Source organism: Ascaphus truei, chromosome 3 (genome assembly GCF_040206685.1).
Source record: "Ascaphus truei isolate aAscTru1 chromosome 3, aAscTru1.hap1, whole genome shotgun sequence".
NCBI lineage: Eukaryota > Metazoa > Chordata > Amphibia > Anura > Ascaphidae > Ascaphus > Ascaphus truei.
Window position 1 is genome coordinate 215,943,262 of NC_134485.1, and position 22,814 is coordinate 215,966,075.

The following is a 22,814-nucleotide window of genomic DNA, read 5'->3' on the forward strand; positions in this document are numbered from 1 at the left end:
TCAATGACTAGTGCTACACAAAGGACAAGTTATGAGGACCGCACTGTATTTCTGGAGAATTTTAGAACTCATATGGTATCGAAAGAAGATATAAATGTAATATAATTATGTTATAATGGATGTACCTATTTGAACAGTAATTAGAGAAAATTAATTGATTTATTAGAACAACATGTGATACTAAACAAATGTATGTTTGAAAATTAAAATAGCAAGTTATTTACTATCTAGAATAAATCAACCATTATCTATTGCTAATATTTTTAACAAAACATGATTAGCAATATGAACCAAAATTTAATTAAAAAATCTCAAGAATTGGAGAGTATTGATGACACTGAAAACACTGAAACTACCCACCCAATTAACCCCTTTTATCTATGGTAAGCAAACAATTTGCTACACGAATTATTCAAACTAGGTTTTAGGGTATCATATAATACCTGTTGATGATCCATCAGTGATAGATTACAATTGGAGTCAGAGGTGGAGCAAAGGTAGTTGTTGTACAAGGACAGAAGAATCCTCAGAAAAAACTGCAGTGCTTGTGTGATAATTAAAGAATATATGTGATCTGGCTGTGTGCTAATAAGGTGTAAATAAGAATTACTCTAGTGAATGTGTATATGATAGTGTGATAGTGTAATGAAATAATGAAATAAAGTGATGAAATGATGTGGAGTGTATGCGGCTGTCTGCTCGTGCTACATTACACAGGCTAGAAGTGCCCCGATGGACACTATAAGCCTCTGAATTAGGAATCTCTATGGGGATAGTGTTCTGAACTAGCAGTAGTATATAACACAGTTCCTGGGGGCTGCGCCAGTGCATATGGTTGTATTTAACAGCAGCCCCACGGTCACATTGTCTCTGTGCACTATGCAATAAAATAAACTCCTCTGAAACATACTATGTTCATTGTATACTCTTAGGTGTCAGTGCCCTCTGGGTCAGGTTTTACTTACCATCTCTGTAACTTAGTATCAGACTTCTGACTAATGTTATATATGTGTATATAGAACACCACACTATTGCTTAACAGGTTACCTGAGGTCACTTCGACACCGTGCAAAGCACACCATTATTTATAGAGGAGCAATCAACTGACTATATATTTCACTGGTATATATAGTATATTTGTTTTTATATATATATATATATATATATATATATATATATATATATATATCAGTCATTACTGGTCACATCACCCATCTTTACCTTGGTGTATGCAGACTCTGCCTAATGTGACCAGCAGTCTCAATATCTACCTGAACACACCCTATAGTATTCATTTTAATACACAGGTCCACACTAGGATTTCTGTGTTGTCTCGTCAGGTGTGTGTGATCTGGATTCACCAAACACACACAATTACCTTTGATCCTGAGCCTATACGGCTGTCAGTACTATGGATCTACTTACCTGCAGTATGTTGTTTTAACACCCATTATTTTATATGTTATTAATAAAGCTTATGTTTTAATTCATTCACTAATCACCAGAGGGTGAACTTGAGTGCTAATTTGGGTTCTCTCTCTCTATCCTCAAGTGTTTTCTTTAGCCTGATCAACCATGTCCTTATCCAAAACCAATTAAGTCGTTAGGATGGGGAGACTCTATACAAACACTTGCTGATCACACAATGACATCCCGAAAGAGAGTAGCTAGAGGAAATCACACATCCCAAGTTTTAGAATTGATTGTCAGTTTTGGGTAAAAGGTTTCTATCACCCAGTTGAGACCCTTCAAACATGTCACGGATATTTGTTCACTTTGGCCCTATGAGGTATCAACGCTTTAATTGTTAATACCTCTCTTCTTTCTCCAGTTTTAGCCAGCATGGTAAGATTATTTATTTGTAAAATATTTTACAAGGAAGTAATACATTGAGAGTTACCTCTCGTTTTCAAGTATGTCCTGGGCATAGAGTTAAGACAAATAATATATAGTTACAAATACAGTTACATAAATGAACAGGGTTCACATTATATACAAGACATTGCATGCATAGTTAAAGATAATATATATTATAGGCGTATGTAACAGTTACAGACCAGATTAAAATGTGAGACAGCCGTAGTTTTGAAAGAACTTAAACTGGTGGTGGATGTGAGAGTCTCCGGTAGGTTGTTCCAGTTTTGGGGTGCACGGTAGGAGAAGGAGGAACGTCCGGATACTTTGAGCCTTGGGACCATGAACAGTCTTTTGGAGTCTTATCTCAGATAAGTGCTGCATGTGTTAGGGGTGAGGAGCTTGTTCAGATAGATGGGTAGCTTGCCCAGAAAATATTTGAAAGCAAGACAGGAAAGGTGACACTTGTGCCTAGACTCAAGTGATGACCAATCTAGTTCTTTGAGCATTTCACAGTTATCCGTGTTGTGGTTGCATTGGAGAACAAAACGGCATATTGAATTGTAGAGGATGTCAAGTTTGCAAAGGTGGGTTTGGGGTGCCGAGCCGTATACTATGTCCCCATAGTTGATAATTGGCATTAGCATCTGCTGTGCGATACGCTTTCTGACCAGCAGACTTAAGGAGGATTTGTTCCTGTAAAGTACACCTAGTTTGGCATAGGTTTTGGATGTCAGGGTATCAATGTGCATCCCGAATGTTAGGGCTGTTTATAGAGGGTGCGCTCGCGGCAGTTATAGTTGGCTGTGGTTAGTCAGCCTTCCTATAATAGGACCCTGCACGCGCACGGCAGTGAGCGTGGAGCCGGCCGACAGGGGAGAAGATGGGTGAATAAAGATTTTGCGCCGCTGTGGTGTGTGGTGTGTGGTGTCTGCTGTGTGTGTGTACAGTTAGGTACGGAAATAATTGGACACTGACACAATTTTCATAATTTTGGTTCTGTATGCCTCACAATGGATTTGAAATGAAACAATCGAGATGCAATAGAAGTGCAGACTTTCATCTTTAATTCAAGGGGTTGAACAAAAATATCGTATGAAACATTTAAGAATTGCAACCATTTTCATACACAGTCCCCTTATTTCCGGGGCTCAAATGTAATTGGACGAATTAACACAATCATAAATAAAATATTCATTTTTAATACTTTGTCGAGAATCCTTTGCAGGCAATGAATGCTTGAAGTCTGGAACGCATGGACATCACCAAACGCTGAGTTTCCTCCTTTGTGATGCTTTGCCAGGCCTTTTCTGAAGCTGTCTTCAGTTGTTGTTTGTCCTTGGGTCTTTCTGCCTTAAGTTTTGTCTTCAGCAACTGAAATGCATGCTCGATCGGATTGAAATCAGGTGATTGACTCAGCCATTGCAGAATATTCCACTTCTTTGCCTTAAACTCCTGGGTTGCTTTCGCAGTATGTTTTGTGTCATGGTCCATCTGTAAGGTGAAGCGCAGTCCAATCAACTTCGCTGAATCTGAGCAGACAATATATCTCTATACACTTCAGAATTCATCTGGCTGCTTCTGTCTTCTGTCACATCATCAATAAACACTAGTGACGCAGTGCCATTGTAAACCATGCATGCCCATGCCATCACACTGTGTTTTACAGATGATGTGGTATGCTTCAGATCATGAGCCGTTCCAAGCCTTCGCCATACTTTTTTCTTCCCATAATTCTGGTACAGGTTGATCTTAGTTTCATCTGTCCAAAAAATGCTGTTCCAGAACTGGGCTATCTTTTTTAGATATTGTTTGGCAAAGTCTAATCTGGCCTTTCTATTCTTGAGGCTTATGAATGGTTTGCACCTTGTGGTGAACCCTCTGTATTTTCTCTCGTGAAGTCTTCTCTTTATGGTAGGCTTGGATAATGATATGCCTATCTCCTAGAGAGTGTTCTTCACTTGGCTGGATGTTGTGAAGGGGTGTTTCTTTACCATGGAAAGGATCCTACGATCATCCACCACTGTTGTCTAACCGTGGACGTCCAGGCCTTTTTGTGTTGCAGTGTTCACCAGTGCGTTCTTTTTTTTTTCTTCTCAGAATGTACCAAACTGTTGATTTGGCCACTCCTACTGTTCCTGCTCTCTCTCTGATGGATTTTCCTTTTTTTTTTTTTTTTTTTCCTCAGTCTAAGGATGCCCTGTTTTTCTTGCATTGAGTGCTCCCTTGACCGCATGTTGTGAGTACACAGCAACAGCTTCCAAATGCGAATGCCACATCTGGAATCAACTCCAGACATTTTACCTGCTTAATTGATGATGAAATAATGAAGGAATAGCCCACACCTGTCCATGAACCCCTTTTGAGTCAATTGTGCAATTACTTTTGGTCCCTTGAAAAAGAGGGGGCTACATATTAACTAGATGTAATTCCTAACTCTTTCTCCAATTTGGATGTGAATACCCTCAAATTAAAGCTGTTAGACTGCACTTTAAGCCCATATTCATTATTTAACTAACTTGAATTTCTTTTGTTACACAGCCGAAATAACAAAACTTGTATCAGTGTCCAATTATTTCCGGACCTAACTGTATATGGAGATAGTGGTTATGTATGTAGTCCACTTTCCCCCACCCCCTGGGAGATGTGTGGCTACGGTGTGTGAAGGTGGTGCAATACCTGATGGTGCCCAGGGGATCTGAGCCTCTGCTACTGGGAACCTGGGGTGCACCTGAGTGATGCTCGGTAGCGCCTCCACATGTATGGGATTCTATAGTGTAGAATGACCCCGTTACAGGACACATATAAACAATACACAATGGTATAATAAGAACATGTTTACTAAGGACATAAGCCTGATCAGAAACCACATAGAATAGTGCCACAATGATAACACTGGCCTTGAGAGCCGGAACCCCTCACCGTGCCTCCCCATCAGTGTCCATACCCTTGTTGGGTTTACCCCAATATACTGAGGTGCTCCTTGCACCGTACTGTCCCAGTGTCCCCCAAAGATTCAACCCACCCATATGTGAGACAGCACTGCCCCACTAAAGTGTTGTTGGTGCACTGGTAAGTTGGATACCTGCCGGGTGCTCCCACACCCAGGCACGTTGATGATACTGATGGGATCCACGGATCTGTTGATGGACCGCGACGCCTCTACGGTGGGTATGCCCCTCGTGGATGGTACCACCATACGCATAGTCGTTTGGTTGCAGGTGTCTGGTCCTAGATCACCTGAGACCAGGATACAGCCACGTCCTTACTGTGTCCCTCACTCTGGTACTACACGGGCAGTGTCCCTATCTAAGGGCCTGGCCCTGCAGCAACCACAAGCTGCACAGGGGTCGGGTCCTAGCTGGGGCCTAACGGGGTATCTGGCCTAGTGCAGGTGCCACAGACACCTACACATGCAACCTACCCCTTACTTGTCCCAGCTCCGACTGGCGTGGTCCCTGGTGCGCCAAATGTATCCTTTCTCCTGCTCCGTTAATCCTGCAGCCCTATTGGCTGGATTCCCCCATGTGGTGCTGCAGCTCCTGTGCATTATGGGGCTTGCAGTCCCCACAGAGCCCTTAAGGAGTAATGGCCGCCGCTATCTCCTGACTGCGCATGCACAATCCTTCTATTGCTGCCGGGTGCCCTGCTAGGCATACGCTAGCCTTCCCGTCATGGCGGCACCCTGCAGAAGCGCTTGCTGTGAGTCTCCGGCGACCCGCTCGCCCGGCAACAACAGTCTACAGTCACCAGAGGTGCGCTCACCCTGCACCGGCCCCCGCAACGCTTCCGGCACCCGCCACCGCAGCAGGGAAAGAGGCTTACGGGGGGACCAGGAGGACCCAGGTTACATGTAAAATGTAATCCACTTCAAGAGAGATCACTGCTAGACGATAGTGCTTATGATTGCAGCATTATCTTTGTAGGAGCCCGAATTATCCTGTATAACTTTATACAGTGTCGCTGTATGCCATATAACGATTAGTGTAAGTGTTTACAGAACGATTCGGTATAATACCCAGATATTCTAATCATTCCGGACATATGGTGAACAATTACACACACTTATTCTGGAATCGGTTGTATGCATATACTTAAGTAACAGTTCTCAACCTGTTGTAAATAGTAAGATCCAAATATCTATCCCGTTACAAGTACTCAATACTTGGGTGCGCACAAAGCAGAGCAAAGTTAATAATTATGGTTATAACCACATAGAATACATATGCAAAACGCAACTATGAATAATATGCAGAAAACCGAGATACAAGCCATTCTGCCGAAGAGCTCCTGGCCATGCCGTATACAGAAGTTGCTTGGTAATGAACTGCTATGCATTTCCGGATTTAATTTCTGCCCTATGTAGTTTGCTCTGTTAACTTTCCTCCGTTGCTGACTTTCAAGGACATCTATTGCTCTCTGCCTCAGGTGCTTATTTCAACGTGACTGGCTCCACTGCCAGCAAATGGGATTTTCTAATCAGATTCAAGGATTCCCCCCCCCCCCCCCCATGCGTGACATTATAGAGCAGATAACTTGAATGAACAATTTGGATTTAAAATCCGTTTTAAAGTCGGGCTTTGTATAAAAGACTTGCCATTGACAATTTCAGAGGTGATATGTACCTGTGTTGGTCTTGTGTATGTGAAGGTGCAATCTCATTTTATAGGAGTCTGTGAGAATCCTACAGCACTCATCAGTTTTGGAAACATTTTAACGGTGAGTTTCGCAGCACTTTTCAAGTTGGTTCAGTGTCTTGTTGGCTACGGGTTTTATATTTGCCCTTCGCTTATTTTGGCGGTAATTCAATTTAGTTCAAAGTGGCCATTCGGACTGTTATCGGGCGAAAACAATTGGACTGTGATTAGCAGCTTCAGCGCATCCCTTTTTTCATCTTCACTACACGTTTAGTGAACATGTTTATTCCGATCAGGGTAGAGCATATAGAAAGGAAGAATTAGCATTACGCATTCATATGGTCTAGAGCATATAGAACACCTTTTCTATACTACCGACTTTGAGCTTCAATTGCCTACTACATTTAAGTGTCACAGCCTGATAACAAGTGGCTTTTAGAAACATTAAGATGTTCTATTGTTTGTGCCTGCTGGTTTCTTGGAGGAGTATAACCGTTGCATTCAGAGGAACGCTGTGGAAAACTTTTCAATAATAAAGTCCTGTTGATTTCTTTTCCTGGAAGTTGCTTTTTAAAGGTAATTGCATTTTTAATTGAAAGGTGTATACTAAAATATTCTCGTTTTTACATCCAAGCATAGAAGGAGCTTCACGCCTAGACTGTTTGAGGTTTTTTTCTTTTCTCCCTTTCTCCCTTATGTCTACAGTACATGAAATGTGTAGTCCTCCTTCAAATTGACAATCCCAGACCTGCATGTGCATTCTTAGATATTGTATAGCTTTAGAAACCTCACAGGTTACTTCCTTAAGAGAACTGCCAGCATTCAGACGCTCCGTACACTATAATTTCATCTGAGGACTCTAATATTGGGCTCCTAAAATATATCACAGCTTGCCACTAAACTGCTCTTCCCCAAAGCTAATACAGGTACTAGAAATGTATTCTGAAAAGTAAAATGATATAATTCAATGTTCACATAGGTTTCATAATATTGAATCAAACAAGTGCTGTAAGACCCCTTTTCACCCATTCACTTCAATAGCCTGTAAAGTGTAATCTGGTTCCCGAAGGAAGAACCACGTTGTACTGTATATGGACTTAATAAATATGTACCTTAATCTCTCTTCCTTTTCGCTTAGATACTGGCCTTTCAATAATTGGGGAATGAGTGATATTTGTCTTGTATTAAAATGTGTGGATACGTTGTATTGCGCATGTAACCCTGCTTCCCCCCTTCCCCCAGACTCTACGGTGGTGTCTAGGGTGCATGAGGGCAGATTACATGCGGTGTGGTGCATACCTGTGAGGAACAGGAGGGCCTGAGCTTCCCGCGATGGTATTGGGGAGCCAGGACCGGACTTCTGGGATGGTAGCCTCCATTATCTCTTAGTGGTGCTGCGCCTCCATCTTCTATACTCCCAGGAATATGGGACAGGACCTGTATAGAAGAACCCCTTGGGTCCCAGGGTAATAGCTTCCAATTCACACACAGTCTTTGGGTAACAAAGGATAGTCTCTTTTATTGGCAGATCAGCAACTCCCAACGATAGTGGCTTCCAGTAGCCGCAACAACAACAGCCAAGCTGTACTTATTACTCCGCTCTCCTCCCACACAGATAATTCCTCCTCTCCTTCCCTCCAAGTCTCTCCTCCGACAGGATGGTCTGTGCTAGGGCTTCAATACCCCGTGGCCCACCCCCGAGGTTATCCTCGCGTTGGGGCTTAGATTCTCCCCATCACCCCAGGCGGTGGGGTGAGGGCATTGGTCCACCAGATCTATAGCTCTATCAGCTCTACTCAGGGAAGCTGATTCTCTCCACTCCTCTCTCTGCTCCTGCACTCTGCGCAGGGAAGACCGCGGTCTCCTCCAACTCCTCGGACCGATCCGCAGGATTCTCCGATTCACGGCATAACTACTTGCCCTGCAGACTCTCGCATAACTTCGAGCATAACTCCCCAGCAACTCTAGACTCTCGTTCTAACACACTCTCTGTATAACACTCCCTCTACTCGCCGGAGTTGGCTGCTAAATATAGAGCAAGCCCCACCTCTCGTGACATCAACAGGACCTCCCCTCTTGCTCACGCCTGCAGCAGAGTCCACCACTCAGGGCAGGGCTATGAAGGGGGAAAACCCAGGATTATTACTGGTGCCTGATCTTTACAGGACTTACCACAGTAGAAGGGAGATAGGTATAGCCTGTGCTGTTTACAGGGGGCTACACGCATAATACAAATATTGTTCAATAAAGTCTTCTAGAACAGGGTGCGCAAAGTGGGGGTGCGACGGGTGCAGAGGCCCCGCGCTCTTCCCCACGGCTTTTAAATGAAGTGCCGAGGGATTGAGTGATGTAACGTGATGTGTCACCATGGGAATATGCGTCAAGTGATGCTGTGGGTCACGTGAAAGTGACATCACGAGACCCCTCGCGTCATTTGACGCTGGATTTTAGGTAAGGGGGGTGCAAGCACGGGCTGGCAGGCAAAGGGAGCGTAACGCACAAAGTTTGCACACCCCTGTTCTAGAAAGTCTCATTGCCTTGGTTTAGTGTTGAAATTGTTTGGTTCCATTTACTATTGCAATTATAGGCTAAATGTAGGCTTTTGTTTCATAAATAATACACTTTTTGTATAGTTTAAATAGATGACAATTTTGTTTGAATTAAAAAAATAATAAATACACTAAAGCGCGCGCACACCTATATACTACGCACGCACATATACACTCATACGCATACACGCACGCATATAGACGCGCGCCTATGCACGCACACATACTACACGCGCGCCTATGCACGCACATACTACACGCGCGCGCCTATGCACACTCATATACACTCATATACACTCATATACACTCATATACACTCACACACCCTCTCACTCACTGCAGAGAGGGAGCAGAGTCACTCTCTGGCTGCTGTCTCCTGTCCAATCACCTCCCCTGTCTGAAAGCTGCTCTAACAAGGGAAAGCTGATTGGTTGGAAATAAAAATCTGGCAACGTGGTAAAAAAAATTCTGTGTTATTACTGAATGAATAATTACTGGAGTTTTAACCAATCAGAGAGCAGTGATTTCAATAATTACCAAAATTTCTAACAGTTTAGTTTATAATAGTACATAACATTGCAATAAATTATTTTTACATTGGAATATGCTCACTTTAGAATTTAGATAATTATATGTTGGCTAGCAAATGGGTTCTTAAACTATGCAACACCATACATCAGTGCCCAAAATAAATTATTTTTAATAGTTCCACATCGGGCGTCATCATATCTTGTGTACATTGTCATTACAGTGTACATGTATATCCATTACCATCACATCCAGCAAGCCTAGTTTCTGCCTGGCAACAAAGTCATATATGATATATGTATTTTCAAGTAATGTGTGGTTTGGAAAAGCATTCCTTTTAAACATTGGCATATCGGCAGATACTGATGGTTTCTATAAAAAAATAAATATTCAGATGACAACATGGCATCATTCTTAGGCCTCGGCCAAGCTTACTGCTTGCTGGCTGGGGCGCGCTCCCGCTCAGCACTGAGCCCCTACAGCCGCAATTAGAGCGGCTTTAGTAGGGGCTCGCCTACGCTTCCGCAAGCGCACGGAAGCGTAGGTCTTAGGGGAATTTTAAAATTCCCCCGCTTGCCGGTGCGACAGGCCGGTCACGTGAGCGGTTCGCCCAATGAGGGCGAACCAGCTCTGTGACGCCACTGGCCAGCCCCCAGCCCGTCCCCTGACGGCGCGCAGGGCAAGCATCCGCAAGGCCAGGGAAAGCACCTGCTTTCCCTGAGCCTCAGCACGCCAGCGGGGAGCCTGGCCGAGGCCTTATAGGAACCAAAGCTTTACAACAGCAGCAATTTCCAGTTTGTATTGCTAGTAATTTGAAATCATTGTGCCCAAAATATACATTCGGTGAGATTGTAAAATAGCTCCTACCATATTTTATAGTAGCTGTACCAGATAATTAAAGCAGGATATCAATAAATATTTCTCAAGTCTTTCAAGCCCCAGAAAAAACGATCTGCAGTGTGCATGACGATAATTCAGTCAGAATGTCTGTTTGCTTTGATTCTTTTCATGGCTAAAGCATTAGAATTATCTTGCTGTTAAAGCAGCAATCTCACGCCGATCTCGGTTTGTTTGCATTGTTTTTTTTGTTTTTTTTTAATAGAAGTGCCCTTTCCACTCTTTATTTATTTTAATCTGATGCTTTGTTCAGATGTTTGAAATATGTCTGTTAAATGGATCCTCCCCAGAGCAAAGTGCAGGCTAAATGTTATGATGTTAACCACACCCTTGAGATTTAAAAAAAAAAATATATATATCTATATATCGGCTTGGAGTACTATTTGCGAAAATGCAAGTTACTCATTGGCTTCTGGGGGGCATTGCTGCTTTCAGATGTGCATTCCTACAGTACTTTGTTTTGTATATTTAGCAAATGATCTAAGTTTAACATGGGACAAGAAGGACTTGTGAAACGAGTGTACAACAATTAGGATTCCAAATAATAATGATTTGAAGGATGTCGAGTAAGTGAGAGCAATGAAACCAGACACACGTGCCATTTCAGAAGTGGTCACCGTAAGGAAGTGGTAACTTAATTACTGTAGTGAGCTTAGATATGGCTGTGCTGAATTTTAATGCACACAACCAATAAGCTTCTCTTGCACTACTTCTCTCACCATCCAAACCAAACGACGTACTGTATACAAAAATAATTTTAAGCAATCTAGATAAACACTAATAATTAAGCTAGATCTGAAAAATGTTATTTTTATGCCATCAATTCAGGGCACATTATTCTACTTTGGATACAAGGACTCCTACTGCAAATTTATTTTTAATTCTAATTTTTGTTTCTTGCAGGCGCAATCTTACAAAGTTGTCCTTAATATTTAGCCATATGTTGGCAGAAATTAAGGCAATCTTTCCCAACGGTCAATTTCAAGGTGATAATTTCCGTATCACAAAAGCAGATGCTGCAGAGTTCTGGCGGAAGTTTTTTGACGAGAAGTAAGTATTCTAAATGTTCATGTAAAACAATTACAGCGTAATTATCCCAAACGCATTCTGCACACCTTAGACTGTTTCAAAGCGTTGACATGTGTATGTACTTTTTAACTTTGTGTGTAAACATTTTGGTTCACAGGGTTTCCATCTCAGTCATTCTTCCACAATAGTTTTGTTTCTCTGTTATCTCCCCATCTTGTAGGCCTTCGTAAGAGCTGATTTTTAAGAAGTACACTTAGAATAAACCGGTGGAATAAAAGGTAGAGAATGTGTTCACCACCACAGTCTGACGTCAGTGACTTCTAAAAAGTATTTGTTGTGGTTCTGTAAAATATACTGTGGTTTCCTGTTGTTTTTCACACAGGGAGCAGTTATCTCATTAGTTAGTAGACGTTGAAGCTAACGCAGCAGTTGTGTGTTCTTGGCCTTCCAAGAACACGAATAGGAAATTCTGTTTAAAATACCGTTTCTAATAGGTAAACAAGTTTAATTTGTGGTTATGAATGTGCGTCAGATATTAACGCATCAATTAGCTCTTAACAGCAGCAAAAGGTACTTGCACAATGAAGTTAAAGGGACAACAGACATTCATTTCTTCTCCTAGAGCAGTGTTTTTCAACAGGGGTTCCCCAGGCATACCTAAAGGGTTCCCTGCAATGTTCAGGTCATTTGAAAATGGTTAAACACAAAAAAGGGCGCATGAGGGAATACAAAAGAAAAAAGCAAAATGACTGATAATGCTAAATAATTTAATAATGACACAAAAACATGACACATAAAAATAGAGAAAGTGGAAGGATCACAGATCAGTAACTCCTCTTCTCAAAGCACCCATCAACACGGGGGGAAAACCCCATACAGATACACCAAAAAAGACCTCCCCACTGCCTGTCAATCCAAAAGAAAAAGGAAGGCAGACATGGACAAGACAAAAGCTGCTCAATAGCACAGATGATATGGCTAAACAATAACATACGGCCGTAGCCGATAGGATGGAAAAAGCAAGCTTATCTTAGGAGGTATATAACTGAGTCCTTGTGGAGTTGGGAACAGCAACTTCTGGGTATCGTCGTCATGATCCTGCGTCGCTGCGTGATGACCTCAACGTGTCCCCCTCACCCCCTGAAGAAACGCCATTTGGGCGCGAAACACGTTGTGGTCATCACGCAGCAACGCAGGATCGTGACGACGATACCCGGAAGTTGCTGTTCCCAACTCCACGAGGACTCAGTTATATACCTCCTAAGATAAGCTTGCTTTTTCCATCCTATGCGGCTACGGCCGTGTGGTATTGTTTAGCCATATCATCTGTGCTATTGAGCAGCTTTTGTCTTGTCCATGTCTGCCTTCCTTTTTCTTTTGGAGTGACCGATAGTGAGGAGGTCGTTTTTGGTGTGTCTGTATGGGGTTTTCCCCCGTGTTGATGGGTGCTTTTGAGAAGAGGAATTACTGATCTTGTGATCCTTCCGCTTTCTCTATTTTTATGTGTCATATGTTTTTGTGTCATTATTAAATTATTTTGCATTATCACTAAATTTGCTTTTTTCCTTTTGTATTCCCTCATGCACCTTTTTTTGTGTTTTTATGTTTCTAAGTGACCCCGTTGATCGCGGGAGAATAGGAGCAGCGGAGGGCCCTTACAACACCTTTTGGGGAGAGTCTTTGGGGATAGCGTGCACAAAATGGTACCAAATACAGAAGAATTTACAATTCATCTGATCTCAGACGCGCTATTAGAGAGATTTGGGGTTCCTTACAATGTATCTGATCTCAGACTCACTATTAGAGAGGGTTGGAGTTCCACAGAATTTTACAATATAATTATAGCGTTCCTTAACAAAAAAAAACTGTACTATGATATATTTTTATTTTTTTAATATTTTTTTTTTTAAAGGTTTCTTTTTAATCTATACCCTCAACATTTTCTCTAGCATTTCTATCTGTCCACCCCCCACCCTGCCTGACTACTTTCATACCTGTTATTTTGTTGCTATCTCTTGTTACTGGTTTCCTCTGCAGACCTGGTATCTGTCTGTTGCTTAAAGTTTATAATAAATGAAGTGTTCCTGTTTTAGTATTTCACCTGTGATGCTCTACATGCAGATGGGTACTAGTAGTTAAACCACCTCTACAAAATGGTGGTCAACCGCATTAAAAAAAAAGTGAACCTCTAATTTTGTATAATAAAGGTGTTAGGACCTTTTAGATTTTAGTTGTTTAATGGTTGTGACCATTTCTTGGTCTGTAACAGGCGATTCAAGTTTCTCCATATCGGGGAGGGAAAGGTTAGGTACGTCAGAATGTTGACCATCAGACGAGAGCTCATCTTACCGACCATTCTGGCAAACAAACTAATCTGCTTCCCTCCTTTTACAACATTATCATTCTGGGATGACAACCCTGCGATAACACGCTTTAATTAATTTAATCCACAAATGTAATAAAAGTGAAATTCCTGCTGTGCTTTATCTAGATGCTGAAAAAGCATTTGATAGTGTTAATTGGAAGTTTATGCACAGTGTTAGTCAATACCAGTTTAGGTCCCAATTTTGTAAAACATGGAATGGTACTCTACACTAACCGTTCCACAAGTGTTAGAATAAATGGTGTGCTGTCAGAATCTTTTGCTACATCCAGTGGCACACAAGGCTGTCCCCTCTTATTCCTGATTTTTGCATTAATAATGGAACCATTTGCTGCTAGCATTAAAGATAATCCAACTATAACTCATTTCAATCACGCGTCCTCTTCAGATGGGCCTGCTCTCTCATTGCATATCTTGTGATGCATATTGCACCTCAAATAGAAAATGTGTTTCCAGCAAACTATCCCCCTCTTTTGCCCCATACAGAAGGATTTTGAAAAATGGGAAAAACATGCGATTTCCTGGATTGGCAGAATTAACTCCGTAAAACATTAATATTAATAAAGGATTCTATATATTTTTCAAAATTTGCCAATTTATTGAACACAAACATTTTTTTTTTTTTTTAAAGAAAACTACCAAAAATGTTAAACCACATAGGAAATCAGGACCCCAAAAACAAAGGCCTCAACACTTTGACACAGAGATCATGCAGGTGGCTTGGGTTGCCATCCAGTTCTGAATATTATATAGCAAGTTGCTTAAATGCGATGTGAGAGTGGCAGGCGGGTGCACATTTTGGGACCAAATGGAGCTTATTGAAGTCGCTCTACCAATACTGTATATACCCTTTAACAATTAATATTTACTGATTTGGAACAGCATATCTGTAACTGGAAGACTCCTCATAGCCTTCACTTCTCTGCTCTATTTTTAACAATCCATTATTCCCTCTGGGTTTAGATAATAACCCATTCCCTCTGGCTCTGGGAAGCTAATAATATCTACAGTACAGTGTGATAAACTTTATCGCTGGGGCTCAATCCTTTCATTTGAAACCTTACAGAACACATTTAAGATCGATAAATGCGAGCATTGGCAATATTTACAACTGAGACCTTTTTATACAAGCAAATGTGCTTCAAAGGAGGAATCTGGGAGGAAACACTTTTTCTGAATTGGACCAAAAGTGGACATGGAGTCTCTTCAATCTATAAAATCTTATTTATGACTCATGGCTCTGCTAAACCAAGTTATGCAATTAATTGGAAAAGGTGTCTGGGGATTGAATTAGCTGTCAAGGAGTTTTCACAGATTTGGGCACAAGGCGAGAAAAGCTCATTCTACTTGATGGAAAATACATATAAAATATTAATGAGATTCTATTTAACCCCCTCCAGCTATTTACTGTAAGTAGTTAATTAGATTCCCTGGTGTTCCCAAGACAGGGTTAACACAAGACAGATTATTTTGATGCGTGAAATCCGCAACCAACTATTCCGTGTAATAGGTGGTGATAACTATATTTCTGATACGTTGCTACATATGAATGCCGTGCTGAGCACTTCACATCGTGTTAATGTCCTGGTTCCAGTAAGCTTGGTACAGTGTCGGTTCATGAGTATTTGTATCAGTGATGTTACCAGAACGCTCAGACTGAGAGTTTCTGAATCAGTCCTGATTCAGAAACTCTGTGTACTCCGCTTGCTGAAACCACGACGTTAACACTGAGCCCAGCATACATATGGAGTAAGGTATCAGAAATACAGTTACAAGTTTCATCTACATATTACACTGAATAGTTGGTTGCGGATTTCGCGCATCTAAACAAGCTGTATTGTGTTGAGCCGGGCTTGGGAACACCAGGGAATACTAATTAACTACTTAAGTAGCTTTCTCCTATACATTGGTGTATCCCGCATCTCACAGTATCACTGCTCACACTTTGACTGTCTGAACTAGTGATTTCTTGAGACTGCATTGGATAAACTTATTTTATTATCACTACAGTTCTACTTCTCACATCACTGGAACGGAGGGTTTGAGCGCTCTTTAGACTGCGATCTTTTCTCTCCGTCTTGGATGACATGATATACTGGAAATGTGCACATTTTGAATGTCCGAAATAGAAAAAGGAACAAGGGCACTGTGGATTTACTTCAAAAAGTGTTTTGTTCCATGGCTAGCCCAAACAGACATCCCGGGGATAGAAGCCAGCACAATCTTGCAGTAATAGATTCTGATACGTTCTCCATCATCAAAGCAGATTAGACGAGGACATAGATACAGGTAGAGTAGGTAAAACCATCCGGCCGAGCAGGTACAGCAAGATAGCCAAGATCCGAAAGTGCGGCACCCATATCAAGGAGAAGCTCCATTCGTTGAAGAAGTGACCTGCGCCCTCTCCTCCCCCCCACCTACCCGGTCCGGTCTACCTCATGTGTTCCGCCCGTGTTTAGTGAGTTTTGTCTGTCTTGTGTTGTAAGTCAGTGTTGTCAGCCAAGTGTTTTTGTACCCGCCCGCGTTCACTGGGGCGTTCTGTCCAATTTGTTGTTCATTGGTACTTGACATTGGGTTGTGATGCAATGTACGATCTGTAAAACCAAATAAAAATTAAAGTTATAAAAAAAAAAGCGTTTTGTTCTAGTCACCAGCGGGCCCAACGTTTCTGCTGTGGTTGCAGTCTTTATCAAGGATATAAAGACTGCAACCACAGCCGAAACAACGGTTCTGTTAGTGGTTAGAATAAATCTTTTTTTGATGGAAGTCTGCAGTGCACTTGTTTCTGTCTTGGTTTCTGACATGGTGGAGAGTGACGGGTCTTTCTTTGTATGAGGAGCACTGGTAGAAGTATCTTTCATCCCTTATTGTGTTGGTGTGCAACATTATTTATATTTTTTGTGTCATGTAGCACCTTTTTTATATGTAAAAGATTTTATTTTATAAAATCACTTGAAAACCCCAACCTCTGTGCACATTGCAGCTAAGTGCATTAATAAAAGGATATATTTATGTTCAGAACTGATACAAATACAGATGTTGCGGTTGCCTCGCAGGTCTGTGATCAGGGTTGCCAGCTTGCTGCTAAAGCGTTCCAGATTTACAGTGGGAAAAGTGTAAACGGAAGTGCTCTCATTTGTCTAAATAGCATCCCTACAGTAGATAGTTTTAATCTCCACGTTCTATCTTTTTGGCATGACTCTTACTATATGCTATATATGTATGTATATTTAAAGAATACACATCTATAATTTAACATGTTTATTTTGAGACATGCTTTATTTCAAAAAGCACAGTAACAAAAATCATAGAAAATACAATATTTTATATTTGGTTTGTTTTGTGTTTTTTTTTTCTTTTTTCCCCCAAAGCTAAGCTTTTTTTCTTAAATTAGGAAACTAACATTGAACAGCAAATAAAAATAACTCTTACTGTATGAGCACATTCAAATGTCGGACAGGTCCTCAAACCTGCCTTGCTCTATATCTTAGCATACAATGCTTCCACTGCAGTCAGGGATTCTGGGTAATGACATGCAAATGGCACTGTCACTTTTTTTTTGCTTCGTATCCATTTTAACATGCACCGCTATTAGTTTTATCCCTACTGTATTACACAGCTTTTCAGCACAGCCTGGGTTAAAGTGCATAGCCAGTAACCCTACTCACAGGCAGCTGTTTTGATATTTGGGTACTCATCAATGTGAGGGTTGGTTATACTGGGTTTGCAAGCAAACATTAAAATCGTAAAGAAGCCGTTAAAGTGTACAACTGTATGAACATAGCTTTAAATATCGCCAGACTTTAGTTTTGGTTTAATTGTTTTCTTTTTCATTTTGTGAAACAAACGTTCACGTTGCATGCATTTGGAAGAAAATAGGAAAATGCAGATACATATTTGAAATTAAATATATTTACATCTGTTTGAGTTTTACATATTATATGTAACGTCCTTTATTTGAATTCTCTCCCCCTCCCCCCCTTTCTCTAGGTTTATAATTGTAACCCTATAGTAAATCATGCTTCACCAATTTTATAATGGTGTAATCAACTTTAATTTTGCAAATGACCCCAACATTTTTAAAAGATTTTGCACAACCCATTGTTCAGGACTCGTATACGATTGGTTTCTGTCTCTTCCCCAGATCCATAGTTCCATGGAAAGTATTTAGACAGTGCCTTCATGAAGTTCAGCCAATCAGTTCTGGTTTGGAAGCAATGGCTCTAAAATCCACAATCGATTTGACTTGCAACGATTATATTTCGGTTTTTGAGTTTGATATCTTTTCCAGACTGTTTCAGGTAAGTGTGTTTTATTTTTTGTTGTTTTTTTATTTATTTTTTATTTTATTTTAAATCTTGATGTCCCTATCATTTGCATGATGACATTTCTTTTGAACCCATCAGCACATTTCATCTAAAAGTCATTCTTTCCCAATAAGTTCACATTTTATCACAAAACTGTTTGGCATGTTTCCTGAGTCTTTAGCTCTAGTTTCCAAAACTGACTTGGTTCACAAAAATAATTGGGTATTTTATTTGTACAGATTAGTTTTCCATTTTGGAAATAGATACTGTAATGTATCAATCTTGGTTATAGGTATTGATGTAGTTTTGAAGATATATATTTTTGTGTTCATGGATGGATTTGAAATGAAAAACAAGTTGTCTATTGTACAAAACAATGGAGCGCAATTCCAAACTGGTATTGTCTGCAGTCATTTAAACATACAGCATTTAAGAAACACTCCCCTATATTTCATCATGCACACACTATATATTATGTTGATGCTATATATTCTAATATAGCTTATAGTACTGTACTTGTATATCGATTTTTTTTTTCCCTTCAAGTTCTCTTTAAATACCCAGTTTCACCAGTCTAGAAATTGTTTTTAAATAAATGACATTTTAAGTAAAGTTTGTAACACAAATGATCTCAGTAGCCAAGCAGGTTGAGTAAAACCTAAGGAAACCCCCAGTGGAAGAGCTATTTTGGTTTCCATTATATCCTTTATCTCGGAAAAATGTTTTCCCTTTGATGTATCTATTACATTTGTTTTCTTAAAACAAAGCCCCAGTAATGTCCCAATGAGGTTGTGGTTTTCCTTATCTAAAAATAGCATACTCAAAAGCTTTGAGTGTTTCCTATTTCCTTCCTGTATAGTTGGTTTGCATGGCATTTTATTAACACTGTAGGTAGATTGTCAGCATCTATTTGTGTTGGTGGCAGTATTTTTTGTTTTAGTGATTTGAAATTATTCCTGTGAGTTTCGAACAGTAGTTGCAACAATAATGAACATGGAAAGGGTGTTTAGTCGGCTCCGCACTAAGGTTGCAGTTCTGATTTACGGATAGAAGCAGATGTGAGATGCTCTTGAATGGGGGGAAGAAAAAATACACGCCAGGCCACCGGGGATTAGAAAATGTAGACGTGAAGTAAATCCTTGTTTTCCTTTGTCGCCTATTAGTATTCTTATTGTATTTGGATTTTTTTGTTATGCATCTTTGTGATCTAGGGCAGTTTGTCAGAGAAGCAATCATTTAGGTTCAGGAGATGTGCAATTGTGACCATAATAGAAATCAAGCATGCTCGTTACATTAAAATTCATTAAAAATGGTATTGAGCTTTGAAATTTTAAAATAAAGAAGGTTGTATTATCTAATACAGAACTGATTTTAATTTTAAAAAGCACACGTAGGATATTGTTTGGATCGCGCCTTTTAAACCCAGTTTAGAATAAGCTGCAGTGTAATCAATGACATTTTGTGCGGTACAGGAAGTGCAACTTTTGAGCAATGGTTGCTACAGTACCTGGAATAGGAGTTGGGCATTCAAAATACTGGTCTCTTAGTTGACGTTGTCACATCTGCCATTGATCCAACCATTAAGTGTTCCTTGTAAAAGAAACCTTAAAATACGCTGGCTTAATCTTTGTGTTTCCCAGGGCACCTAGCGATTGGAACTTCAGCAAATTAGAAGCTTCCCTGAAGACTCCTTATCCCTTAGTCAGCTGTCAACAGTAAACAGGTCCCCTGAGTACAGTGTGTAACATGTTGTAGCAGCTTATAAAACTGTGTGTATGTGGACCTTGGACTGCAAGCTGCAAAGCATGGAAAGGATGTGGATAGATCTCTTAAAGGGGACAAGTCATCCTAGGACTAAAGTATACGTGCTTTTTTTTTCTTTATTATAAGTCAACATAATATAAGACTGGTGTTGACAAATATTCACAGTGCGATCACTTCAATGTTGAAAATAAATACTAGTAAAATTATATATGGCCCTTAAAAGTATTCAATGAATTTAACAGTAGCATACATAATATAATATAATAATCAATAAACTATATACTGGCCATCAAACACCCTGGTTCACATGGCAGTGACATGTTCAAGGGGTAAATGTATGCCTTGCTCAAAATCTGACCCTTAATAGTGATGCAACAAGACTTCCCTTTTGTGTGACTGCGAGCGCACGTGGTTCCATGGCCGCGCTGATAGTGGCCCGGAAACATTAATGTGGCGGGTGGTCCCATTGAAAAGAATGAATTGCATCGCTGTCACGGCAGCCACCTCCCTCAGTACCTCGGTTTGACACAGTTTCACCTTGGGGCTCTTGAATGGTTTGACTGGTTACATCTGTAACTTTTAAATAAAATACGAATATTTTAAAATACTTCTGTAGACACTGTGAGCTAGGATTCGTCAGGGATTGGTGTTCTCTGAGTATTCCCTTTTGTGTGATGTCACTATAAAGATGCATATCAGCCTCAAATTTTTGGTCTTCAGTGGAGGCAGGGATGCTCCGGCGCTGAACCCTGTTAATCACAGCTCGGTTAATTACATTCTTCCCAAGATACTTGCATCCGTACATCATGCTGGTAGAAGCGCCGGCTGGGCAGGCAATATGGCGGCTCAAGTCTCCAGCGGCAGGCCCAATAGGAAGCCGCAATGTCCTCAGTCACGCTTCCAATTGACCTGACTGATGCAGGACTTATAAACATGCAGGAGATACCGGTGTCACCTATGGAGACCAGTATCTTGGGAAGCAGAGGGTCCCTGTAGTTGCAACTCTGGAGACCTCCTGCTTCCCACCTAGGGGATTTTGTTTTGCACTTTCTAGAACATTTTCCTTTAACAAGTGTTTGCACAGCCAGAACCCCCCCCCCACCCCCCTCTCTGCCCTCCTCCTTCCCCCATCTATCCGTCTCTTTATTGGCCTCTGTAAATTGAAGTACAATTGGCTTTTTTGTTGGAGAAATAAGTGTTTTCTTTTGGTATCGTTATTTTCATCAATTAAACAATTGGCTTCCTTAAACTGCTACATTGTTTACAAAATGTTTTTAGCTGGCAGTGGGATTGCATTTTTTTTAATCGAAATTTAATTAGTCTAATTTGATAGTCTCTTTTCAAATCCACAGAGCATCAGATATACAGTAAAAGTATGTACCTGTCAGCCCTTCTGCCATAACAAGGCTTATACCACCATGCTCCACTTTATCACTTTCAATTCGAATGACAATCGCATTTAGAGCCGTTTGTGCTGGTGTTAGTTTATATATTGACTCCTATTTGTTCCATAGCCATGGAGCTCCATATTGAGAAATTGGAACTTCTTGGCAGTGACGCATCCTGGGTATATGGCATTCCTAACATATGATGAAGTCAAAGCACGTTTACAGAAATACAGCACCAAATCTGGGAGGTAAGATGTGATATATTGACAATATACATCTAGATTGCACATCTTCTAAAACAAATGTTGGTGCGTGCACCTGACCTAAAGAAAGTTGGATGGTTCGCTCTACTCTATCAATTTATTTACTACATTCATAACGTATTGTAGACATAAGTGTTGGGACGTAACTTTCTGTTCCCAGGGTATTTTTTGTCAATTTTAATAGATTTATTGTATTTATTTAAACTAGCATTTTTGTTTTAATAACTAGTTATAATATGTATTCCTAGTCTTCTCTTATTTTGCCCTTTGCCACAAGGTGTTTTCTATGACTATCCTGAAGGTGGAAATCCCCACCCCCATGTATCCCTTCAAGCTGGTGGGAGGATGGCTATTGGAAGCCTGTGAGGGGAAACTCTTAGACAACGTTGTATTGTTTTGCAGACTTTTCCAGCACTTTGATATTTTAGTCTGACATTTAAACTCTGATTTTTTTTTTATTTTTTTTTTTCCCAGTTACATTTTCAGATTGAGTTGCACAAGACTTGGGCAGTGGGCTATTGGGTATGTGACTGGTGATGGGAACATCTTACAGACGATACCTCATAATAAACCATTGTTTCAAGCTCTGATTGATGGCAGTCGGGAAGGATTGTAAGTACAAATAATTACAATACGTATTTTGTTTATGAAAAATTACTAACCATGCCTTGAAGTGTTTTAAAGCACAGGGCAAAGTGGCTGTGAAGAGGGGAGGGGGGAATTGTCTATAAAAGTCTATATGTAAATTACCATTTTTTTATTTTTTTTTGGCCAAATGAAGTATGCCCATGTATTCAAAGAGCGATCACCACTGGGACACTTGCAATATTTATCTCCCATTTTTTTAAATGTAACTTACTATGGCGAAGTGACTTATGAAGCTGCTGAAGTCAGTGGTTTCCTACCTGTTGAGAACTGCAAAACCATTAAAATATATATTGTTTACAGAACCCAAGACACCATATTGTGTGTGCGTGTGTTATCGCACTTTGCAAATATGTACATATAATTATTTTTGCGTTGGGTGAACACGTTGAAAGTTATCCCTGTGAAGCGATGACATCTGGCAATTAAGAAGCAAATGTTAACAGGCTTTATTGAATCTGGTCCATTGTTTCTTTAGGACACAATGCCCTTCGCCTCAATATAGTAGTCTCATTGTAGCATGGTAGCACTGTTGACAACTGGCAGCTCTATGATGTGGACTTGTACTGC

General features: G+C 40.5%; 1 protein-coding gene across 6 annotated transcripts in view; it reads left to right on the forward strand.

Annotated features, from left to right (window-relative positions):
* Positions 1–22,814, forward strand: part of CBLB (Cbl proto-oncogene B) — a 132,246-nt gene that overhangs the window by 54,718 nt on the left and 54,714 nt on the right. For 5 of the 6 annotated variants that reach the window (XR_012799856.1, XM_075590093.1, XM_075590092.1 and 2 more), the window contains 4 exons: positions 11,369–11,515; positions 18,022–18,178; positions 21,463–21,584; positions 22,074–22,211. Coding sequence is in view for 5 of the 6 variants with exons in the window: in XM_075590093.1 (XP_075446208.1) it covers positions 11,369–11,515; positions 18,022–18,178; positions 21,463–21,584; positions 22,074–22,211 (564 nt within the window). In the remaining variant the exon portion in view is untranslated. Of the gene's footprint in view, positions 1–11,368; positions 11,516–11,714; positions 11,773–18,021; positions 18,179–21,462; positions 21,585–22,073; positions 22,212–22,814 lie in introns of those variants that run through there. The other variant, XM_075590096.1, reaches the window with a different exon arrangement.